The 18,608-nt window shown below is 47.8% G+C and overlaps 1 protein-coding gene across 5 annotated transcripts; it reads right to left on the minus strand.

Moving 5' to 3' along the window:
• Positions 1-220: 220 nt before the first annotated feature.
• Positions 221-17,646, minus strand: ECSIT (ECSIT signaling integrator). 5 transcript variants are annotated; one of them, XM_027586082.1, is made up of 9 exons: positions 17,528-17,632; positions 17,173-17,313; positions 9,474-9,592; positions 5,583-6,000; positions 4,975-5,198; positions 1,711-1,768; positions 1,446-1,594; positions 1,144-1,249; positions 221-560 (listed from the first exon to the last, which is right to left on the minus strand). In XM_027586082.1, exons 3-9 carry the CDS (start codon positions 9,567-9,569, stop codon positions 316-318), a joined length of 1,296 nt encoding a protein of 431 aa, XP_027441883.1. In that variant the 5' UTR covers positions 9,570-9,592; positions 17,173-17,313; positions 17,528-17,632; the 3' UTR covers positions 221-315. The 5 variants fall into 5 exon arrangements, with proteins under 5 accessions (XP_027441883.1, XP_027441881.1, XP_027441880.1 ...); XM_027586080.1 differs by having other exon boundaries at positions 1,711-1,810; XM_027586079.1 differs by lacking the exon at positions 9,474-9,592 and having other exon boundaries at positions 17,528-17,646.
• Positions 17,647-18,608: the final 962 nt, after the last annotated feature.

Genomic DNA, 18,608 nt, shown 5'->3' on the forward strand with positions numbered 1-18,608 from the left:
GAGCCCGTAGACCCTGGGAGGTAGGGGCTCCTCTCTCCACGCCTCATCCTGAATGCATCCTGGAGATGACAAGGGAAGGGGACGAGCTGTCAGGTGAAGGCAGCGGGAAAGCCTGGGGTCCAATCTGTCCGTCCCGGATGCTGCAGATCCCTTGAAAAGCCAGGCCACCAAGCATTAAAGGTACAGAGACGCCACAATGCCAGAGAAGAGAGAAGGCAGCCCCAAGACGCAAAACTTTTATTTGCTGTACACTCAAAAGGCATCTATCTCACGCTATCACACCAGTCCACAGCTTGTGCAGGTGATCGCTCAAGCTCAGCTCTGGCCCTGCTGCTGTCGCTGCTGACTGTCCTCCTCCTCTTCCTGGCCCTCTGGTGGGGGCGGCTCCTCCAGCCCTGAGGAGGACGCCAGGAGCTCCCCGGTGGACCCCGCCAGGCGGAAGACCACGGGGATCTGGGCCAGGGCTGGATTGGTCTCCTGCAAGCCCTGGATCCACTTGGCCAGTGTAGCTTGGTCGTGGGCACCTGCCATGCATATGGCGAAGACAGGACCTTCCTCCACTGTTGGGGAAACAGGTGCTCAGTTTGTGCAGTGGGGACTGGAGGAGCACCTCCCATGCCTGCACCCCTTCCAGGCCACAGGTGGGATGTTTCTTGTGCATCCAAGGCTTTGCACAAGATATCCCATCTACCTAGATTGCTAACCCCATGCTTCACCTGAGCAATGCCTCCTGGGTCTTCAACATTCCACCAGGAAGTCTCCCCACATCCCACCCACACTGGATGGTGTGCTCCTCCCTTGAGACCCCAAGAATATAACTTAACTTGCCTGTTCCCCCACTGCCCAGAGCTGCTCGAGGGGAGGAGCTTGGCCTGTCCTGGTCACACTCGGTAGCCAGCACAGAGATGCTCCATGACCAAGGGCTGACAGGCCTGGAGCCCTTGGGAGTACGTGTGTGTGTGTACTTGGACATCTACTGGGCCTGCATGTGGGGTGCGTGTGTGTGTGTGTACGTGTGTGTACTTGGACATCTACTGGGTCTGGATGTGGGGTAACTGGGCTGGGTCTCAGCCTGGGTGCCACCCTTCCACCCCAGAGGCCTCATTATGTCCAGTGTTTGGAAACCTGCCCTCCCAGTTTTACCTTTATGGATGTCAAACTCGTAGTCATCCCAGCCGCTCCTCCCGTACTCCAGGTCCAGCTGCATCGGGTAGTGGAGATTCCATTCCTCTGGAATTTCTTCCACTTCCTACCCCAGGGAGGTGGGTACAGCAGGGTCAGAGGCCCAGAATCTTGCAGCCAGCTACAGCCTACCTCCCGAAACCAGGAGCTATCCCTTCCCCTTCTGCCTGCCCCTCTGAGACCTAACATGAGCCATCAGGGTGATGCCAACAACCCCCCAAACACACCCATACCCCCCCCCCACTCACGCTTTGGGCCCTTACCCTCTCCTCAGGGGGCAGCAAGTCAGCTCTGAGGATGTGATAATAGACACATTTGTCTCGGAGCCACAGGGAAAAGGGGCCCTCGACGAAGATAGGCCGGGCTGGGTTGTGGTGGGCCAAGGCAGCCTGCTGATCAGGAGTCTGGATTCCTGGTGTGAAGACACACATGCCCAGGGGGCCCTGGCTGATGGACTCTGCCCAAAGGCCCAGGGAGACCACCCAGCAGGCCTGGTGGGAATCCAGCCCCCCCATGCCAGAGCCTTACCTACAATGTGGGGCTCAGTGGGATCGGCTGTACCTGTGGAGTCTCTGGAAGAAGGCATCTGCAAGGAAGAGGAGGGGTGGAAGCTTGTGGCCCCCAGCCCCTATAGAAAAGCTGGGGAGAAAAATGGGGGAAGGGGATCCCAGCGAATTCAGGGCTCCTCTTGGTCTCCTACCCATCACTCAAGCCCATCCCTTCCTTACTTCTATCCAGTTTGGCACTAGCTGCCGTCATTTAAAATGTGTACACAGAGGGAACCTTAGAGCCTGACTTTTAAAATCCGGGATCTGCCACACAGGCTGTGTGACTGTGGTCAAGTTGATGTACCTGTGTGCCTCAGTTTCTCCAGATGCAAAATGGAGATAACACCACTTAATTCAGATGGTTCTAAAACCATCTGAGAGAACAGTGCCTGGCACATAGTAAATGCTCCATGCTTGTGAAGTTTTAAAAAGAAAAATTAATTTCACATGCACAGTATACTCCAAGAAGGAGACACAAGAAGCAAATCAGCAAACCACGACCCTGAGATCAAGACCTGAGCTGAGATCAAGAGTCGTACACTTAATTGACTGAGCCACCCAGGCGCCCCAATACTGATTTTTTATTTTAAATTTCACACTATGGATTTCTTGTTTTTACATCTGTTTGTATATTTTTCTCACACTAAAAATCTTGGTTCCTATCAACAGTAATACATTTACTTATCTGTCAAACTACAGAAATAGTTTTGATATTACTGTTAACCATACTGCTGTGGGATTAAGCTTAGGATTTCCCCACAGGTATGTTTGTTCTTAGAATAGATGCCACTAAGGGGCGCCTGGGTGGCTCAGTTGGTTAAGCGACTGCCTTCGGCTCAGGTCATGATCCTGGAGTCCCGGGATCGAGTCCCGCATCGGGCTCCCTGCTCAGCAGGGAGTCTGCTTCTCCCTCTGACCCTCCCCCCTCTCATGTACTCTCTTTCTCACTCTCAAAGTAAATAAATAAATCTTAAAAAAAAAAGTAAACAAAAAAAAAGAATAGATGCCACTAAGGGTGGGCAGTTGGACAACTGACTCGGAAGAACTTTTTCTCTCACTGATTATACTATCAATTTGATATTTAACCATATCCATTTGTTTCTGTTTGTTTTCAATTTTAGGGGAATTACCCCCCCTTTGAATTAAAAAATACATGTAAACATTTTCATAGTTTAAAAGTCAATCCATATTAAATAGCTGTCTCTCTTCCACTCCTGTTCTCTCTACCCCATCTCCTCTGCTTGCCCAGAGATAATCATTTCTACCCATTTCAGATTCATCTTTGCATTATTTATTTTTGTGAAAATAGGCAAATAGGTACATGCACTTTTATTACCCCTACTTCTCACACTGAAGGGAGCTTACTGTACCACTGAAAATACTTCAACTTTTCACTTGCCCTTTTTTTTTTTTTAAAGATTTTCTTTATTTATTTGAGAGAGAGAGAATGAGAGATAGAGAGCATGAGAGGGAAGAGGTTCAGAGGGAGAAGCAGACTCTCTGCTCAGCAGGGAGCCCGATGTGGGACTCGATCCTGGGACTCCAGGATCATGGCCTGAGCTGAAGGCAGTCGTTTAACCAACTAGGCCACCCGGGCGCCCGCCCTTTTTTTTTTTTTAACCAATTTGACTGAAGTGTTAGAATCTACGTAGACAGTGCCCTCTCTTGATGGAGTCTTCGATTGTTCCTATTCTAAATCTAGGTAGTGTTGGTGATCATTTTACCATGTTTTCAACCTTTCTGTACATACTTTTCATAATGAGGGGAAACAAGAATACATGCAAAGGATGTGTCTGCTTGCAAATGCATAGGATCTCTTTGGAAGGAGACACAGATGTGGTCACCTCTGGGGAAGGAGCCTGGGGACTGAAGGGCCAGGCTAGGAGAGGAGAACTCTTCATTGTGTGTACCTGAGGACTATGTGGCTTCTAATGCTTTACTTTCCAAATGTAGGAATGAGTTAAACACTACCGTTCCTCTGCGATGTGCTCCAGGCCAAGCCTCTGTCCTTTCTCACCCGAACACCCCATTACCTACTGCCCTAATCCCTTGGCCCTCTGCCCGCCCACATTCAGTACCATCCACGTGGCCACCGGAGGGTGCTTTTGAAACAAACTCCTTCCAGAAACATGACTTCCCCCCCATCCTTCCTCTTCTTAAAACTTCCCGGTGGCTCCCTCCCCACCAACCAGTTCAAACCACACTCTAGCTTGGTGCCTCTGTGCCCCTTCTCCCCCAGCCTGACCCCCTGCACTGGCCAGAAGCAGCCCTTTCTGCATCTCCCAGCTGCCCTCCCATGCTGCTCCCTCTGCCTAGATGCTCTCCTCGCGTCTTGTCCCGCCTGAGTGCAGTTCACCCTCACCTCCTCCAGGAAGCCCTCCCTTCCTCTTGCCCCTTCTGGGCTCCCACAGCCCCCAGTGCTTCTCCATCTCAGAACCAGCAGCTCTGAGAGAAACTGTTACCTGGGGTCAGCCTCCAGGACCACAGGATCCTCCATGTGGTCTGGCATGAGTGGGGCCCCTAGGACATCGGGGCATGTGTGTGTGTGCATGTGTGAACTGTTTCATTCAGTCATTCAACAAACAACTGCTGAGCTCAGCTTTGTGCCAGACTCTGTGCTGAACCTTGGGAGACACAGGGGAAACTGAGTCATGGTAAATGAGCAACCAGGCCAGGCACCCCGTGCCTTAGCCAGGGTGGTCAGGAAGGGGATCCTGAGGAAGGGACAGCATAGATGAGATTCCTGGAAGAACATGAAGTCCCAGGGAGGAGTGGTCCTGGCAGAGGGAGCAGTAAGCACAAAGGCCTGAGAAGTAAATTGGCATAGAATGGTTGGGAACCAGGGCACTTGGGTGGCTTAGCCGGCTGAGCGTCCAACTCTTGATTTTGGCTCAGGTCATGATCTCGGGGTCCTGGGATCAAGCCCTGCATTGGGCTCTAAGCTCAGCATGGAGTCTGCTTGAGATTCTCCCTCTCCCCCGCCCCCACCCCCTCAAATAAATAAATAAATTCTTAAAAAAAAAAAAAAGGAAGGCTCAAGGTCCAGAAAGGAAGACAGATCCCAGAATACACAGTGTGGGGAGAGGGGCAGGAGGAGAGGTCAGAGGTCAGAGGTCAAGCTGCAGTGAGGAGTGAGGGCCACAGGAATCTAGTGAGGGCTCAGCCTGTCTCAGCACAATCACTCAGGGTGAATGAGGGGGCCCAGGCTGGGGTTGCAGCTGAGGGTGTGGACAGGGGTAGATACCTGGTAAATGGTGACCGTGGCGCTGAGGTTGGGCTCCATGTGCCGCAGGCCCAACTTGGCCAGGTCCACAGGGTCCTGGGGTAGGTCCCGGGGCACAGGGAAGGGGTTGATATTCTTGAAGCGGGAGAACCACAGCTTCATGCGCACGTACTTGAGCATGGGGTAACTTTTCCGTCCAAATATCTGAATCAGTAGGAACTCAGTCTCCTTGTTGGGCATCACGCCTATGTCGGGCAGAAGGAGGCAGAGCCTCAGGCAGGGGGCCGAAGGGGGAAGGGAGACAGAGACATGGGAGACAGAGAGGGGCAGGGGAGCCGGGATCAAGAGGAAATCAGGAGGAGGCCCAGATGGAAAGAACCAGAGACAGGAAGAATTGAAGTCAGGGGATTGATGACAGAGAGGGAGAACAGAATTAGAATTGAAAGGAACAGTCCGAGGGAGAGAGGAAAGAGAAGGGAGACAGAGGCGAGATTGAGGTGGGTAGGGGAGCAAGCCAGCCAAACAGACAGGCAGAGAAAAGACAAGTCAGAGCTGTGGAGCAGTGGAGGGGCCCAAGACCAGGGAGAAGGAAGAAACCCACTCCCCACCCCTGAGCCTGCTGGCCTCACCGTGGCTCTCCATCTGTTCCAGGACGGCGATCCCACACTCCTGCTGCCGTGGGTAGTGGATGAACATACTCTGGAAGATGCTTCGAGGCCGGAAGACCTCCTTGGGAAAGATGTCAAGCAGCAGGTTGTAGACAGCCAGGTCCCTCTCGACACCGTACTCCCGCATCTTGCGCAGGGCCAGGTAGATGAAGTCCACATGGCCCCGCTTGTGCACGTTGTGCTGCCCGAAGTTCTGCACCGCACGCACGAAGTTTGCCTTGTCCCGCGCCCCTTCCAGTGTCTGCTGGAACAGCTCCTCATGGAGGGTCAGGGCCTTCGTGGGTCCCTTCCGGGGCTCAGGCCAGGGCGGGACCAGCCACGAGTCAGAGTTATGGGCGGCTGCGCTGCAGTGGAGGCCCCGTGGGGCCTGGAGAGGCACCTGGGGACAGAGAACCGTTGCTGGAATCTGGCACCTCCCAGGGCCCCCAGGGGGACTGCCGGGCTGGCTATTTCCTGGGAAAGGTGCCAATGGGCATCCCGAAGGGCCCCTGAGGAGGTGTGGTGCTGTGGTGACAAGCCCAAGATCAGGCACCATTACAAAGTGTGAGAAAACAACAGTGAAATCCCCATGGAGGCTGCTTGGCCACATTCACCACAGCAAACACACCCTCTGATGCAGGGATCCTGTATCGGGTTTGTAAATCCAACAGCTATAAAAGGAACCTGGGCCAAATGCCGTCTGCATGTCCACTGTAGTGGTGGAAATGGCTGCAATGTGCATCCACAAGGAAATGGTTAAGCACCTGGCTGTGAAAGTGAACAGGGAGCACCTGCATCTCTGAGAGGCACTGAGGAGGGTCTTGTGTGACCCAGAACGAGCTCCCAGGTATATTATGAAACAAAAAAAAGCAACGTGTGCAACAGGGTAGAGTAAGTTCCCAGAGGTGTAAAAAAACCTCATCAACTTCTATACAATAGATCTTCATTACTTGTGGATTCCCTAGTTGCAAATTTGCCTACTTGCTAAAACTGATTTGTAATCCCAAAGTCAATACTCTTAACACTTTCCTGGTCATTCACAGACACATGCAGTGCGGTGAACAATTGGAGTTGCCCAAGTCTGTTCATTCCCAGCTGAGTTCGAACAAGGCGACGCTCAGCCTTCTCGTTTTGGCTCGCACGCTGTCAACAAGTGTCCTCTTAGAGATGTTTTTTTAGTGCATGGTTTTCACATCTTCTTGTTGGTGATTTTGCTGTGGAAAATGGCCCCCAAGCATAGTGCTGAAGGGCTGTCTAGTGTTCCTCCCTGCAGAAGGCTCTGCTGCTCCTTACAGAGCAAATAGCATGTAGTAGTGGAGCTTCATTCAGGCGTGAGTTATAGTGCTGGTGGCTGGGAGTTCAGTGTTCACAAATCAACGATATAGAGCCAATCAGTTGTCTTTAAACAGAAACACACATACAACAAGGTATGTATTGACTGGCTGATGAAAATGTGAGCAGAGGCTCACAGGAACCTACCCCATATTTCCCTGGAAGCGATGGTTTGGTATTCACTAATTTGGCGTAGGCGGCCACTTCATAAAACGTAACTACTGTGGATAATGAGAATCGACTGTATGCATATACGTTTTTTGCTCCTGTAAAGTATGTCTGGGAAGAAATGCATTAAGTGGGTAACACCTCTTGCCTCTAGAGAGGGGAGCTAAGTGGTGGCCAAGCAAAAGAGGGACAGACCCTTGTCTGCTGTAGCCCCAGAACTATTTGAATTGCCCACTGTAACTAACAGTATTATCTGTTCAAAAGATACATCTCAACGACTGAGTTTAAAAAAGAAAATGCAGACTTTGGAATCAGAAGGAATCTTGGCTTGACTGTCCTCTGCTAGGTGATGCCCACATCCCACTTTACTGCTCAGGCCTCAGTTTCCCCATCTGTTACAATGGTGTTTCCCTTGGGTCAAGAAGACCTTGTTCCCCAGAGTGGGGAGTGGAGGCTGCTGGGGGCAAACCTGAGGGGCAACTATGGCCAGCTGTTTGCTTTTGTCAATAAAGTCATATTCGAATATAGCCAGGCACATTCATGATGTCTAGTCTGGGGCTGTATTTGCACTACTTTGGCAGAGGTGAGTAGTTGTAACTGAGATTGTGTGGGTTGCAAAGCCAAAAATACTTAATATCTGACTCCTTATGAAAATGTCTGCTAACCCCTGTATGGATAGTATAACACCAAATTTCTTATTTTAAGTGAAACTGAATGTTTAAATTAGAATAACTATATACAAGGCATCTTTAAAAATACATGGCGGGGGGCGCCTGGGTGGCTCAGTCGTTAAGCGTCTGCCTTCGGCTCAGGTCATGATCCCAGGGTCCTGGGATCGAGCCCCATATCAGGCTCCCTGCTCCGCGGGAAGCCTGCTTCTCCCTTTCCCACTCCCCCTGCTTGTGTTCCCTCTCTCACTGTCTCTGTCAAATAAATAAATAAAATCTTTAATAAACAAACAAACAAACAAACAAATAATAAAAATACATGGTGAGGGGCGCCTGGCTGGCTCAGTTGGTAGAGCATGCAACTCTTGATCTCAGGGTCGTGAGTTCAAGCCCCATATTGGGCATGGAGCCTACTTTAAAAAAAATATACAGAGAGAGAGTGAGAGAGAGAGAAAGAGAAAGAGAGAGAGAGAGAGAGAGATGTATCTATCTATTTGGCAAATAAGAGCTAATAGTTACTGAATATTCTTCCAGGCATTGTTGACCACTTTCTGAGTGTGAAGCTCATTTAATCTTTCCAACTGCCCATTGAGAGAGTGCTTACAGAGGAGGAAACTGAGGCCCAGAGAGGTGAAATGGGATGTCTGGTGTCCCATAGCTGCAAAGTAACAGAGCTGAGATCAGAGTCCCTGCCCTTAGTCCCTCTGCTCTGCTGCCCCAACAGCCATCCCAATGTCCTACTTATGTGAGGTGATCTTAAAAAAAAAAAAAAGCGTCCATTTAAAGTGAAATCGTAGGCAACTAATTCTGCAGGTGGTATGTGCATAGGTCAAAAATCAGAATGGAAGCTCTAGAATGCCCAAAAGAAAGGGAGACACCACAAAGGAGATAATGTAAACAAAAAGCATAGCACAGGGCCTGGCACAGAGGGTGTGCTCAATAAGGGAGGCACAGACATACCCCCCAGATATTGGGGGTTCAGTCCCAGACCCCCACAATAAAGCAAATGTCACAATAAAGTGCGCCAAATGAATTTCTGGCTTCCCAATGCAGAGGAAGGTTAGGTTTACATTATACTGTAGTCTATAAAGCGAGCAATAACATTATGTCTAAAGAAATGTACGTACCTTAATTAAAAAATACTTTCTTGTTAAAAATGCTAACCAGCATCTGAGCTTTCAGCGGGTCATAATTGCTGCTCACGGATCACCATAACATGCATGATAATGAGTAAGTTTGAAATATTGCAAGAATTACCAAAATGTGACACAGAGACATGAAATGAGCAAATGTTGTTGGGATATGGCACCAACAGACTTGTTCGGCAGAGGGTTGCCACAAACCCTCAACTTGTAAAAGCCAAAAAAACCCACATTATCTGTGAAGCACAATAAAACAAGGTATGCCTGATTATTATTATCATCACTGTTACTGCTGTCTATGCCCGTTGATTGGCTTAGGCCACCTGGTCACTCTGGGAAGGGACAGAAGTTCAATGTTCTGCCCACATCTTTACAAATGGAGGCAGGAGTTACCCACAAGTCACCACCCAAATCTACTTAGCTCCTTTATCCTCATTTCCAAACTCAACCCCCCTATCCACATGGACCGCAGCGCTTCTTAAAATGAATAAGGCCCATTCAGCTGGCCCTCAGAGCAGATAGGCCAGCTGGTGTGAGCGGACAGCTGCTCAGCTGATGGTTACCTGAGAGAAGGGGGCTCCCGTGAGGACAGCCCCGCAGATGCCTCCCCAGCCCCGAGAGAGGCCCCGAGCCAGCAGGATGGCTTGGGCCCAGCTCATGCCGCTGCTCGTTAGACAACCACCTGGCCGAGAGAGAAAAAGACAGCATCAGCCTGGCACCCCACCTGCTAACGGAGATGAGACCCCTCATGGGCAGGGACCATGTTCCAGATGGCATGGCTAACTCACCAGCGCCCCTGGTCTCCTCATCCACAGGATGGACTTAAAATGGGTGTTGGAACCAAGGATCCCCATGTTGTTGGGCTAAACCCTCCACTAACTGGAGGAATTTGCTCCTGCTATGGTCTCCCTCCCTACTGGATCTTTTTTTTTTCTTCTTAAGAATTATTTATGGGGCACCTGGGTGGCTCAGTTGGTTAAGCATCTGCCTTCGGCTCAGGTCATGGTCTCAGGGGCCTGGGATCAAGTCCCCCGTTGGGCTCCCTGCTCAGTGGGGAGGCTGCTTCTCCCTCTGTTCTCTCTCTCTCTCAAATAAAAAATATGAGAGAGTGCACATGAGAGGGGGAGGGGCAGCGGGAGAGAGAGAATCTTAAGCAGGTTCCACGCCCAGTGAGGAGCCCGACACAGGGCTCAATCTCACGACACTGAGATCATGACCTGAGCTGAAACCAAGAGTCAGATGCTTAACCAACTGAGCCACCCAGGCGCTTCTGGATCTTTTTTTTTCTTTTTTTTAACAATTTTATTCACATATCATATAGTTCACCGTTTTCAAGTGTAAAATTCAATGGTTTTTTAGTTTATTCACAGAGTCATGCAACCATCACTGCAATCTTATTTTGGAACATTCTCGTCACCCCAAGAAGAAAACCTATACCCATCAGCAGTCCCTCTCATTTTGCCTCAGGCAACCACTAACCTACTGTCCCTATAATTTGCCTACTCCGGGTAGCTCGTATAAATGGAGCCATACCACAAGTACTCTTGTGGGACGAGCTTCTTTCGCTTAGCAGGTGTTTCGGGTTTATCCATATTGTAGCATGTATCAGACTTCATTCGTTTTAATTGCCAAAAAATTCCATTATATGGATATAACAAAGCTCTGTTTATCCATTCATCAACTGATGGACATTTGGCATTACCACTTTCTGACTATATGACTAATGCTGCTATGAACACTTACGTGGAAGTTTTGTGTGAAGAGGTCTTTACATGCCTCTTAGGTATATACAGAGAAGTCAAATTGCTGAGACATATGGTAATTCTATGTCTAACATTTTGAGGAACTGCCAAACTGTTTTTTTTTTATTGTATGTAGGCTCCATGCTCAACATGGAGTTTGAACTCGCGACCCCCAGATCAAGTGGCATGCTCTACCAACTGATACAGCCCGGCGCTCCCTGCCAACCTATCCTCTAAAGTGGCCACACCATTTTACATTCTCACCAGCAATATATAAGGGTTCCAATTTCTCCACATACTTGCCAGTTCTTGTGGGCTTTTTGATTAGACACACTAGTGAATGTGAAGTGATATCTCATGGTTGGATTTGCACCTCCCTAAAAATTGATGCCGAGTATCTTCTCTTGTCCTTATTGGCCATTGTGTCTCTCTTTTGGAGAAATGTGTATTTAGATACTTTGAACATTTAAAAAACTGGGCTACCTATCTTTTTATCACTGAGTTGTAAGGGTTCTTTATATATTCAGGATATTAACCCTTGTGATTTACAAATACTTCCTCCCATTCGTTGGGTCGTCTTTTCACTTTCTTGATGTTACTCTTTGCAGCACAAGTCTTATTTTGATGACAACCAATTCATAGAGCCGTAAGGCTGATGTTGTATCTAAAAAACCACTGCCGAGGCCAAGGTTATAAAGATTTATTCCTATGTTGGGGCGCCTGGGTGGCGCAGTTCGTTAGGCATCTGACTCTTGGTTTCAGCTCAGGTCACGATCTCAGGGCTGTGAGACTGAGCCCCTGCATTGGGCTCTACGTTCAGCATGGAGTCTGTTTGGGACTTCTCTCCCTCTCTCTCTCTCAAATAATATAAATCTTAAAAAAAAAAAGACTTATTCCTATTTTCTTCTAAGAGTTTAATAGCTTTAGCTCTTACATTCAGTCCTATGATCCACCTTGAATTAATTTTTGTGTATGGTGTGAGAAAGGGATTCATTTCAAATGGATATCCAGTTGTCCTAGTACTATCGTTTGAAGAGACCATTCTTTCCCCATTTGTCTTGGCATTCTTTTTTTTTAAATTAAGTTTTAAAATTTTAATTTCAGTATAGTTAACATAGTTAGTTTCAGCTGTACAATAAAGTGATTCAACAATTCTATATATTACTCAGTGCTCATCATGATAAGTGTACTCTTTTGTCTTGTCTTGGCATTCTTGCTGAAAATCAACTGACCATAAATGTAAGAGTTTAATTCTGGGCTCCCAATTCCATTGATCTATATGTTGGGTCTTATGCCAGTATCACACTGTTTTTGTTTTGCTTTGTTTTTAAAGATTTTATTTATTTATCTGTCAGAGAGAGCAAGCAGGGGGGAGCGGCAGGGGGAGGGAGAAGTAGACTGAGCAAGGAGCCCGATGTGGGACTCGATCCCAGGGCCCTGGAATCATGACCTGAGCTGAAGGCAAATGCTTAACTGACTGAGCCACCCAGGCATCCCAGCACCACATTGTTGTGATTATTATAGTCTTTAAAATTTTAAAATCAGGAACTGTAAGTCCTCCAACTTTGTTCTTTTTTTACAAAATTGTTTTGGCAATTCTGGGTCTCTTGCAATTACATACAAATTTTAGAATCAGCTGTCAATTTCTGCAAAAAGTCAGAGGGATTCTGATAGGGATTGTGTTGAGTCTATAGATCAATTTAGGGAATATTGGTATCTCAATAATATTAAGTCTTCTGATCCATGAACATGGGATACCTCTCCATTTATTTAGATCTTTAATTTCTCTTAACAATGTTTTACAGTTTTCAGTGTATGATTCTTTCACTTATTTTGTCAAATTTATTCACATTTCATTCTCTTTTTAAGATTTATTTTTAAGTAATCTCTACACCCAACATGGGGCTTGAATTCACAATCCCAAGATCAAGAGTCACATGCTCTACCAACTGGGCCAGCCAGGTGCCCCTATTTATGTTTCATTCTTTATGGAGCTATTATTTGTGGGATTATTTTCTTAATTTCATTTCTGCATTGTTCAGGGCCAGGATATAGGAATACAATTTATATTTATATATTTGATCTTATATCCTGCAACCTTGCTGAACTCACTTATTAGTTCCAATAGCTTTTTATTATTCTTTAGGATTTTCTATATACAAGATCACATCACCTGCAAATATAGTTTTACCTCTTCCTTTCCAAACTGAATATCTTTTATTTCTTTTTCTTTCCCAAGTGCCCTTGCTGGAACCTCCAGTACAAAGTGGCAAGAGTTGATATCCTTTTTTGTTCTTGATCTTAGGGGAAAAGCATCCAGTCTTTCATCATTAAGTATGATGTGAGCTGTGGGTTTTTCATAAATGGGCTTTATAAGGTTAAAGAAATTCCCTTCTAGGGGTGCCTGGGTGTCTCAGTTGGTTGAGCGTCCGACTCTTGATTTCAGCTCAAGTTGTGATCTCAGGGTTGTGGGACTGAGCCCCACATCAGGCTCCACCCTCAGCATGGGGTCTGCTTGTCCCTATCCCTCATGCTCTCTCTCTCTCTAGAATAAATAAATAAAAATCTTAAAAAAGAAAAAAAGAAATTCCGTTCTATACCCAGATGTTGAATGTTTTCATCAGAAACAGTACTGGAGGGCGCCTGGGTGGCTCAGTCGTTAAGCGCCTGCCTTTGGCTCAGGTCATGATCCCAGGGTCCTGGGATCGAGCCCCACATCGGTCTCCCTACTCTGCGAGAAGCCTGCTTCTCCCTCTCCCACTCCCCCTGCTTGTGTTCCCTCTCTCGCTGTGTCTCTGTCAAAAAAAAAAAAAAATCCTTTTTTTTTTATTTATTTGAGAGAGAGAGAATGAGAGATAGAGAGCACAAGAGAGAAGAGGATCAGAGGGAGAAGCAGACTCCCTGCTGAGCAGGGAGCCCGATGCGGGACTCAATCCCAGGACTCCAGGATCATGACCTGAGCCGGAGGCAGTTGCTTAACCAACTGAGCCACCCAGGCGCCCATAAATAAAATCTTAAAAAAAAAAAAAAAGAAAGAAAAGAAACAGTACTGGATTTTGTTAAGTACTTTTTGTTTCAACTGAAACAATCATGTCATTTTTGTCTTTTCTTCTACTAATATGGTATCTAACATTAACTGGTTTTCAGATTTTAAAGTAATTTTGCATTTCTGGGACAAATTCCACTTGGTCACGGTATATAATCCTTTTTATATGTTGCTAAAATTTGGTTTGCTAGTTATTTTGTTGAGGATTTTTACATCCACGTTCATAAGAGATAATGGTCTGTAGTTTTGAGTATGTGTGATTTGGTATCAGGGAATGCTGACCTCATAAAATGAGCTAGGAAGTATCTGGATTATTATTACCATTTAAACCTTCTCTAGCATCTCCCATCTTGTCCCAAAGACTCCCTCCAGCGTCTGCTCCACGTCTCTGCTCCATTTACAGCAAAGCTTCTCCCAAGAGTCATATACACACTATGTTCCTCACTCTCTCCAGCTTGGCTGCTGCCCCAACCACTCCACTGACACCATTTGTAAAGGCCCCTTTTGTTACCAAAGCCAATGATTATTTCTCAGGCCTCATTTTGCTCAATTTCTCAGAAGCATGCACCATGGGTGAGGCCCTCCTCCCACTTTCTTGGCATTCTAGATTTTCTTCCTAGAACCCAGGCTATTTCTCAGCCATTCAGCAAGACCCACTTCCTTCTTTAAAGTTTGCAATGTCTGCAAACTTGAATGTGCAGCTAAATCACCCAGGATCTTGTTAAAATGCAGATTTGGGGGGCACCTGGGTGGTGCAGTTGGTTAAGCGTCTGCTTTTGGCTCAGGTCATGATCCCGGGGTCCTGGGATCAAGCCCCACGTCGGGCTCCCTGATCAGCGGGGAGTCTGCTTCTCCCTCTCCCTCTGCTCTTCCCCTCCGCTTGTGCTTTCTCTCGCTTGCTCTCCCGCTCTGTCAAATAAATAAATAAATAAAATCTTTTTTAAAAGAATGCAGATTTTGATCCAGCAAGTCTGGGGTAGAGCTAAAGACCTTGTACATCCAACAAGCTTCCAAATGATACTGATGCTGCAGGTCTGGGCATCATACTTTGAGTAATAAAGCTGCAAAGTATCCCACATTCTGGATGTGTCTGTCTGCTACCCTGAGGTGTCTTTCAACTTGTTCCTCTCTTCTCTGTACTACTGTAGGCAGCACTAATGGTTCTCAAACTTTGTTCATATTAGAATCATCTAGGGAGCTTTTAAAAAATCCCCATATCCAGGGGCGCCTGGGTGGCTCAGTCGTTAAGCATCTGCCTTTGGCTCAGGTCATGATCCCAGGGTCCTGGGATCAAGCCCCGCATCGGGCTCCCTGCTCCGTGGGAAGCCTGCTTCTCCCTCTCCCACTCCCCCTGCTTGTGTTCCCTCTCTCACTGTGTCTCTCTCTGTCAAAAAAAAATAAAAATAAAAAATAAAAAAATAAATCCCCATATCCAGGCCATACCCTGGATATAATAAATCAAAGTATCTAAAAACCTAGGGCCCAGGCATCAGCATTTTAAAGCACTCCAGCGGCGCCTGGGTGGTTCAGTCAGTTAAGTGCCTGCCTTTGGCTCAGGTCATGATCCCAGGGTCCTGGGATCGAACCCCATGTAGGGTTCCCTGCTCAGCAGGGAGTCTGCTTCTCCCTCTCCCTCTGCCCTCCGCCCCCCGCTTGTGCTCTCTCTCAAATAATCTTTAAAAACAAAAAACAAACAAACAAACAAAAAAAACCCAAGACACTCCAAAGACTCTAATATGCAGCCAAAATTAAGACCTTATCTGAATCTTCACTATTCAATATTCCAGGGACCAGCTATTCAACATTATCATTTAGGAGCTCATTAGAAAAGTAGAATCTCAGCCCTAACCCAGACCTCCTGAATCAGAATCCACATTTTAAGAAGAGCCCAGGTTTCTCATATGTGTGTTAAAGTCTCAGGAATGATATCTATGTGCTGATGGATTCCAAATAGTTATTTTTTTAAAGATTTTATTTATTTGAAAGAGAGTGAGAGTGAGTGACAGAGAGCACAAGCCGGTGGGGGGAGAGGCAGAGGGAGAGGGAGAAGCAGACTCCCCGCTGAGCAGGGAGCCCAATGCAGAGCTTGATCCCAGGACCCTGGGACCATGACCTGAGCTGAAGGCAGACACTTAATCAACTGAGCCACCCAGGAGCCCTGAATTCCAAATAGTTACTAACAGTCCTGAGCTCCAACCTCCATACCTAACTGCTACTTTGGCATATACCTAGCCATCTCAAACTTAATTTGCTCCAGAATGATATCCCTGCTTAAACTTGTTCCTCCGAATGCTAGCCAATCATACCACCATTCCTAGTCATTCAGGCCACAAACCTAGGAGTCATTTCTGAGTCTACTATGTCCCTCATTCACCCATTCAATCCACTGAGTAGTCCTGATAAGTACATCCAAATCTATCCCAAATACATCCATTTCTCTCAATCTGCAAGCCACCACCCCAAACCATGATCTCTTTAATACCTACCCAGCTTTCCCACCAGTCAATTCTCCCTGCCATATCCAGAGAGAGCTTTTTAGAATGTAAACTAAATTCAGTGTTCTCTGCCTAAAAATCGCTACTGTTTTATCACACTTAAAATATTCAGACAGGGTCTACCCCTCCAAACTCAACTTTTTTTTTTTTTTTTTAAGTTTTTCATTTAGGGGCGCCTGGGTGGCTCAGTCACTAAGTGTCTGCCTTCGGCTCAGGTCATGATCCCAGGGTCCTGGGATCGAGCCCCACATCGGGCTCCCTGCTCCACGGGAAGCCTGTTTCTTCCTCTCCCACTCCCCCTGCTTGTGTTCCCTCTCTCACTGTGTATCTCTCTGTCAAATAAATAAATAAAATCTTTTAAAAAAAAGGATTTTATTTATTTATTTGAGAGAGACAGCACAAGCAAGGGGAGGGTAAGGGGCAGAAGGAGAAGCAGACTCCCCAGGAGCATGGAGCCCTACTGCGGGCTCCATCCCAGGACCCCGGGATCATGACCTGAGCCAAAGACAGACCCTTAACAACTGAGCCACCCAGGCGCCCTCAGCTACACTGTTTCTTAAACAAGCTAAGTTTATTCTAGTCTCAGAGCCTTTGCACTTGCTTTTCCCTCTGTTTGGAAATTTCTTCCCCTAGATCAGTCCATAGCTGTCTCTGGTCATTCAGGTCTATATTCAAATGAGAGGCTTTCCCTGACCATAGCCCCACTCCCAATCTAAAGCCCCATCACCGTGATGAATGCATCGTTAGCAATTAACATCTGAAATCACCTGTTCCCTCTATTTCTGACTTGTTTGATGGCTAGCTCCCCCAGAAGATCGGAGGCTTTGTCTGTCTTCCTCATTGCTGTGTTTCCAGCACCTGGACAGTGCCTGGAACATGGTCGGTACCTAACAAGTATCAGTTGAATGGGGAGAAGAGCTAAATTTTTACAAAACGTCTATGATCTGTAAGTCTGAACCCCATGGCGGGGTGTACCTACAGCAGCTCTGAGGCTGGCTGTCAGGATTCTGGATTTCCTGGGAGAATCGGACCGACGCGGGTTCGAATTCCGGCCTAGCGGCCAACTTGCGGCGTGACTTCGCGAGAGGGCCTTAACCTCTCTGAGCCTCAGCTGTCTCATCTGCAAAATAGGAAATTAGGGACGTGGGGAGGGGCGTACACGGAGAGCGGCCTTTCCCAGCACGGCCCTGCCCCGCATTTCAAAAGGTCATGGTGCCCTAGCCCTGCAGCTGGGTCGGTCTGGGCCGCCCTCCCGCCCTGCCGGCCCAGAACCGGCCGCCCAGGACCCAGCAGTTCGAGCTCGCCTCCTCAGTATGCGCGACCTACATACTCACGCGGCAAGCCGCGGACTCCGGGCCGACTCGGTCTCATCTCTGGGCGCCGCCATTTTACCCAGATTGTTTCCAGGTCACGGGCCAACAGGGAGACCGCAAATCGAGAACGCCGGTTTAGAGAGGTCCCGCCCCAAGTGGAGGAGCACCAATAGGAAGGCAGAAAGACCTTGGTCCCGCCTCATACCGAACCAGGTCCCACCCCGATTAAAGCCGGGAAAAGAGTGCTGGACCGTTCCGGGCTGGGAGGCTGGACTTGAGGGGCGGGGCTTGTGAATCCACCTGGAGGCCCGTTTTTCCACCTGAAATGTGGGAATGAAATATTGAAGGTAGAAGTGCTGTGATTCCTTCATTTGCTCAACTAACCTTTACTGAGCGCCTCCGTGTGCTAGGCGCAGTTTTAGGCGCTGAGGATACAGCACTGACAGCAGTGATGGAGACAGTTTCTGCTCATCTAGCTCCATAACTCTGGGCTAGTGACTAACTCAACTGTGCCTGGGTTTTCTCACCCTGGGCCAATTATAATAACCTCGTGGGATTTTCCTGAAGTTTGAGTTAATCTATGCAGAACAGCCATATACGTGCTATTTTTATGGGGAATTCACCCTAACACCTTCCTCCACCTCCCTCACTGGGAAGGCATGGAGTCTGGTTTGACACCTTGGGCCAACCTCACTGAGGGCCGAGGGTCCTGTGGGGTTGTGTGTTTGTGTTTGTGATTGAGTCCTGTGGCCGCAGGGGTGTATGTATGTGTGTACTGTGATGTTGGGGTGTTAAGAGTGTGGGGGTTTTCATGAATTTTTGTAGTATTTCAGAACTTGAGCAAAGGTGTGTAAGTTTGCATGTGGCGGTGTGAGTGTGGGTCAAGAATGGGCCCCATGTATATCAGTGTGAGTGAGGCCAGTCTGGGCACACGTGGTCCTTGTGTGTCCACGTGTCAGTAGCTGCGCACACACCTGTAATTGTACAACCTTCAGGGTGTCTGTGATTCTGTGCATGTGGGAGGGGGTGGAATTTGTCCCACGACTCTGAGGGGCTAGCAGTAGGTGTGGCAACGTTTCTGTGATCATTCACATGCCATAAG

The sequence above is a fragment of the Zalophus californianus genome, chromosome 1 (genome assembly GCF_009762305.2).
Source record: "Zalophus californianus isolate mZalCal1 chromosome 1, mZalCal1.pri.v2, whole genome shotgun sequence".
Classification (NCBI taxonomy): Eukaryota; Metazoa; Chordata; class Mammalia; order Carnivora; family Otariidae; genus Zalophus; species Zalophus californianus.

Bases quoted from the DNA above. Each gene is read 5' to 3' on its own strand.
- ECSIT (XM_027586078.1), bottom strand. From the start codon at position 17,313: ATGAGACAGCTGAGGCTCAGAGAGGTTAAGGCCCTCTCGCGAAGTCAC. The intron at 5,199-5,582 runs GTGAGGCCAGCA...TGCCCGACATAG, and splicing joins GGAACAGATGGAGAGCCACG to GCGTGATGCCCAACAAGGAG. The intron at 1,595-1,710 runs GTAAGGCTCTGG...TCTTCACACCAG, and splicing joins CACTGAGCCCCACATTGTAG to GAATCCAGACTCCTGATCAG.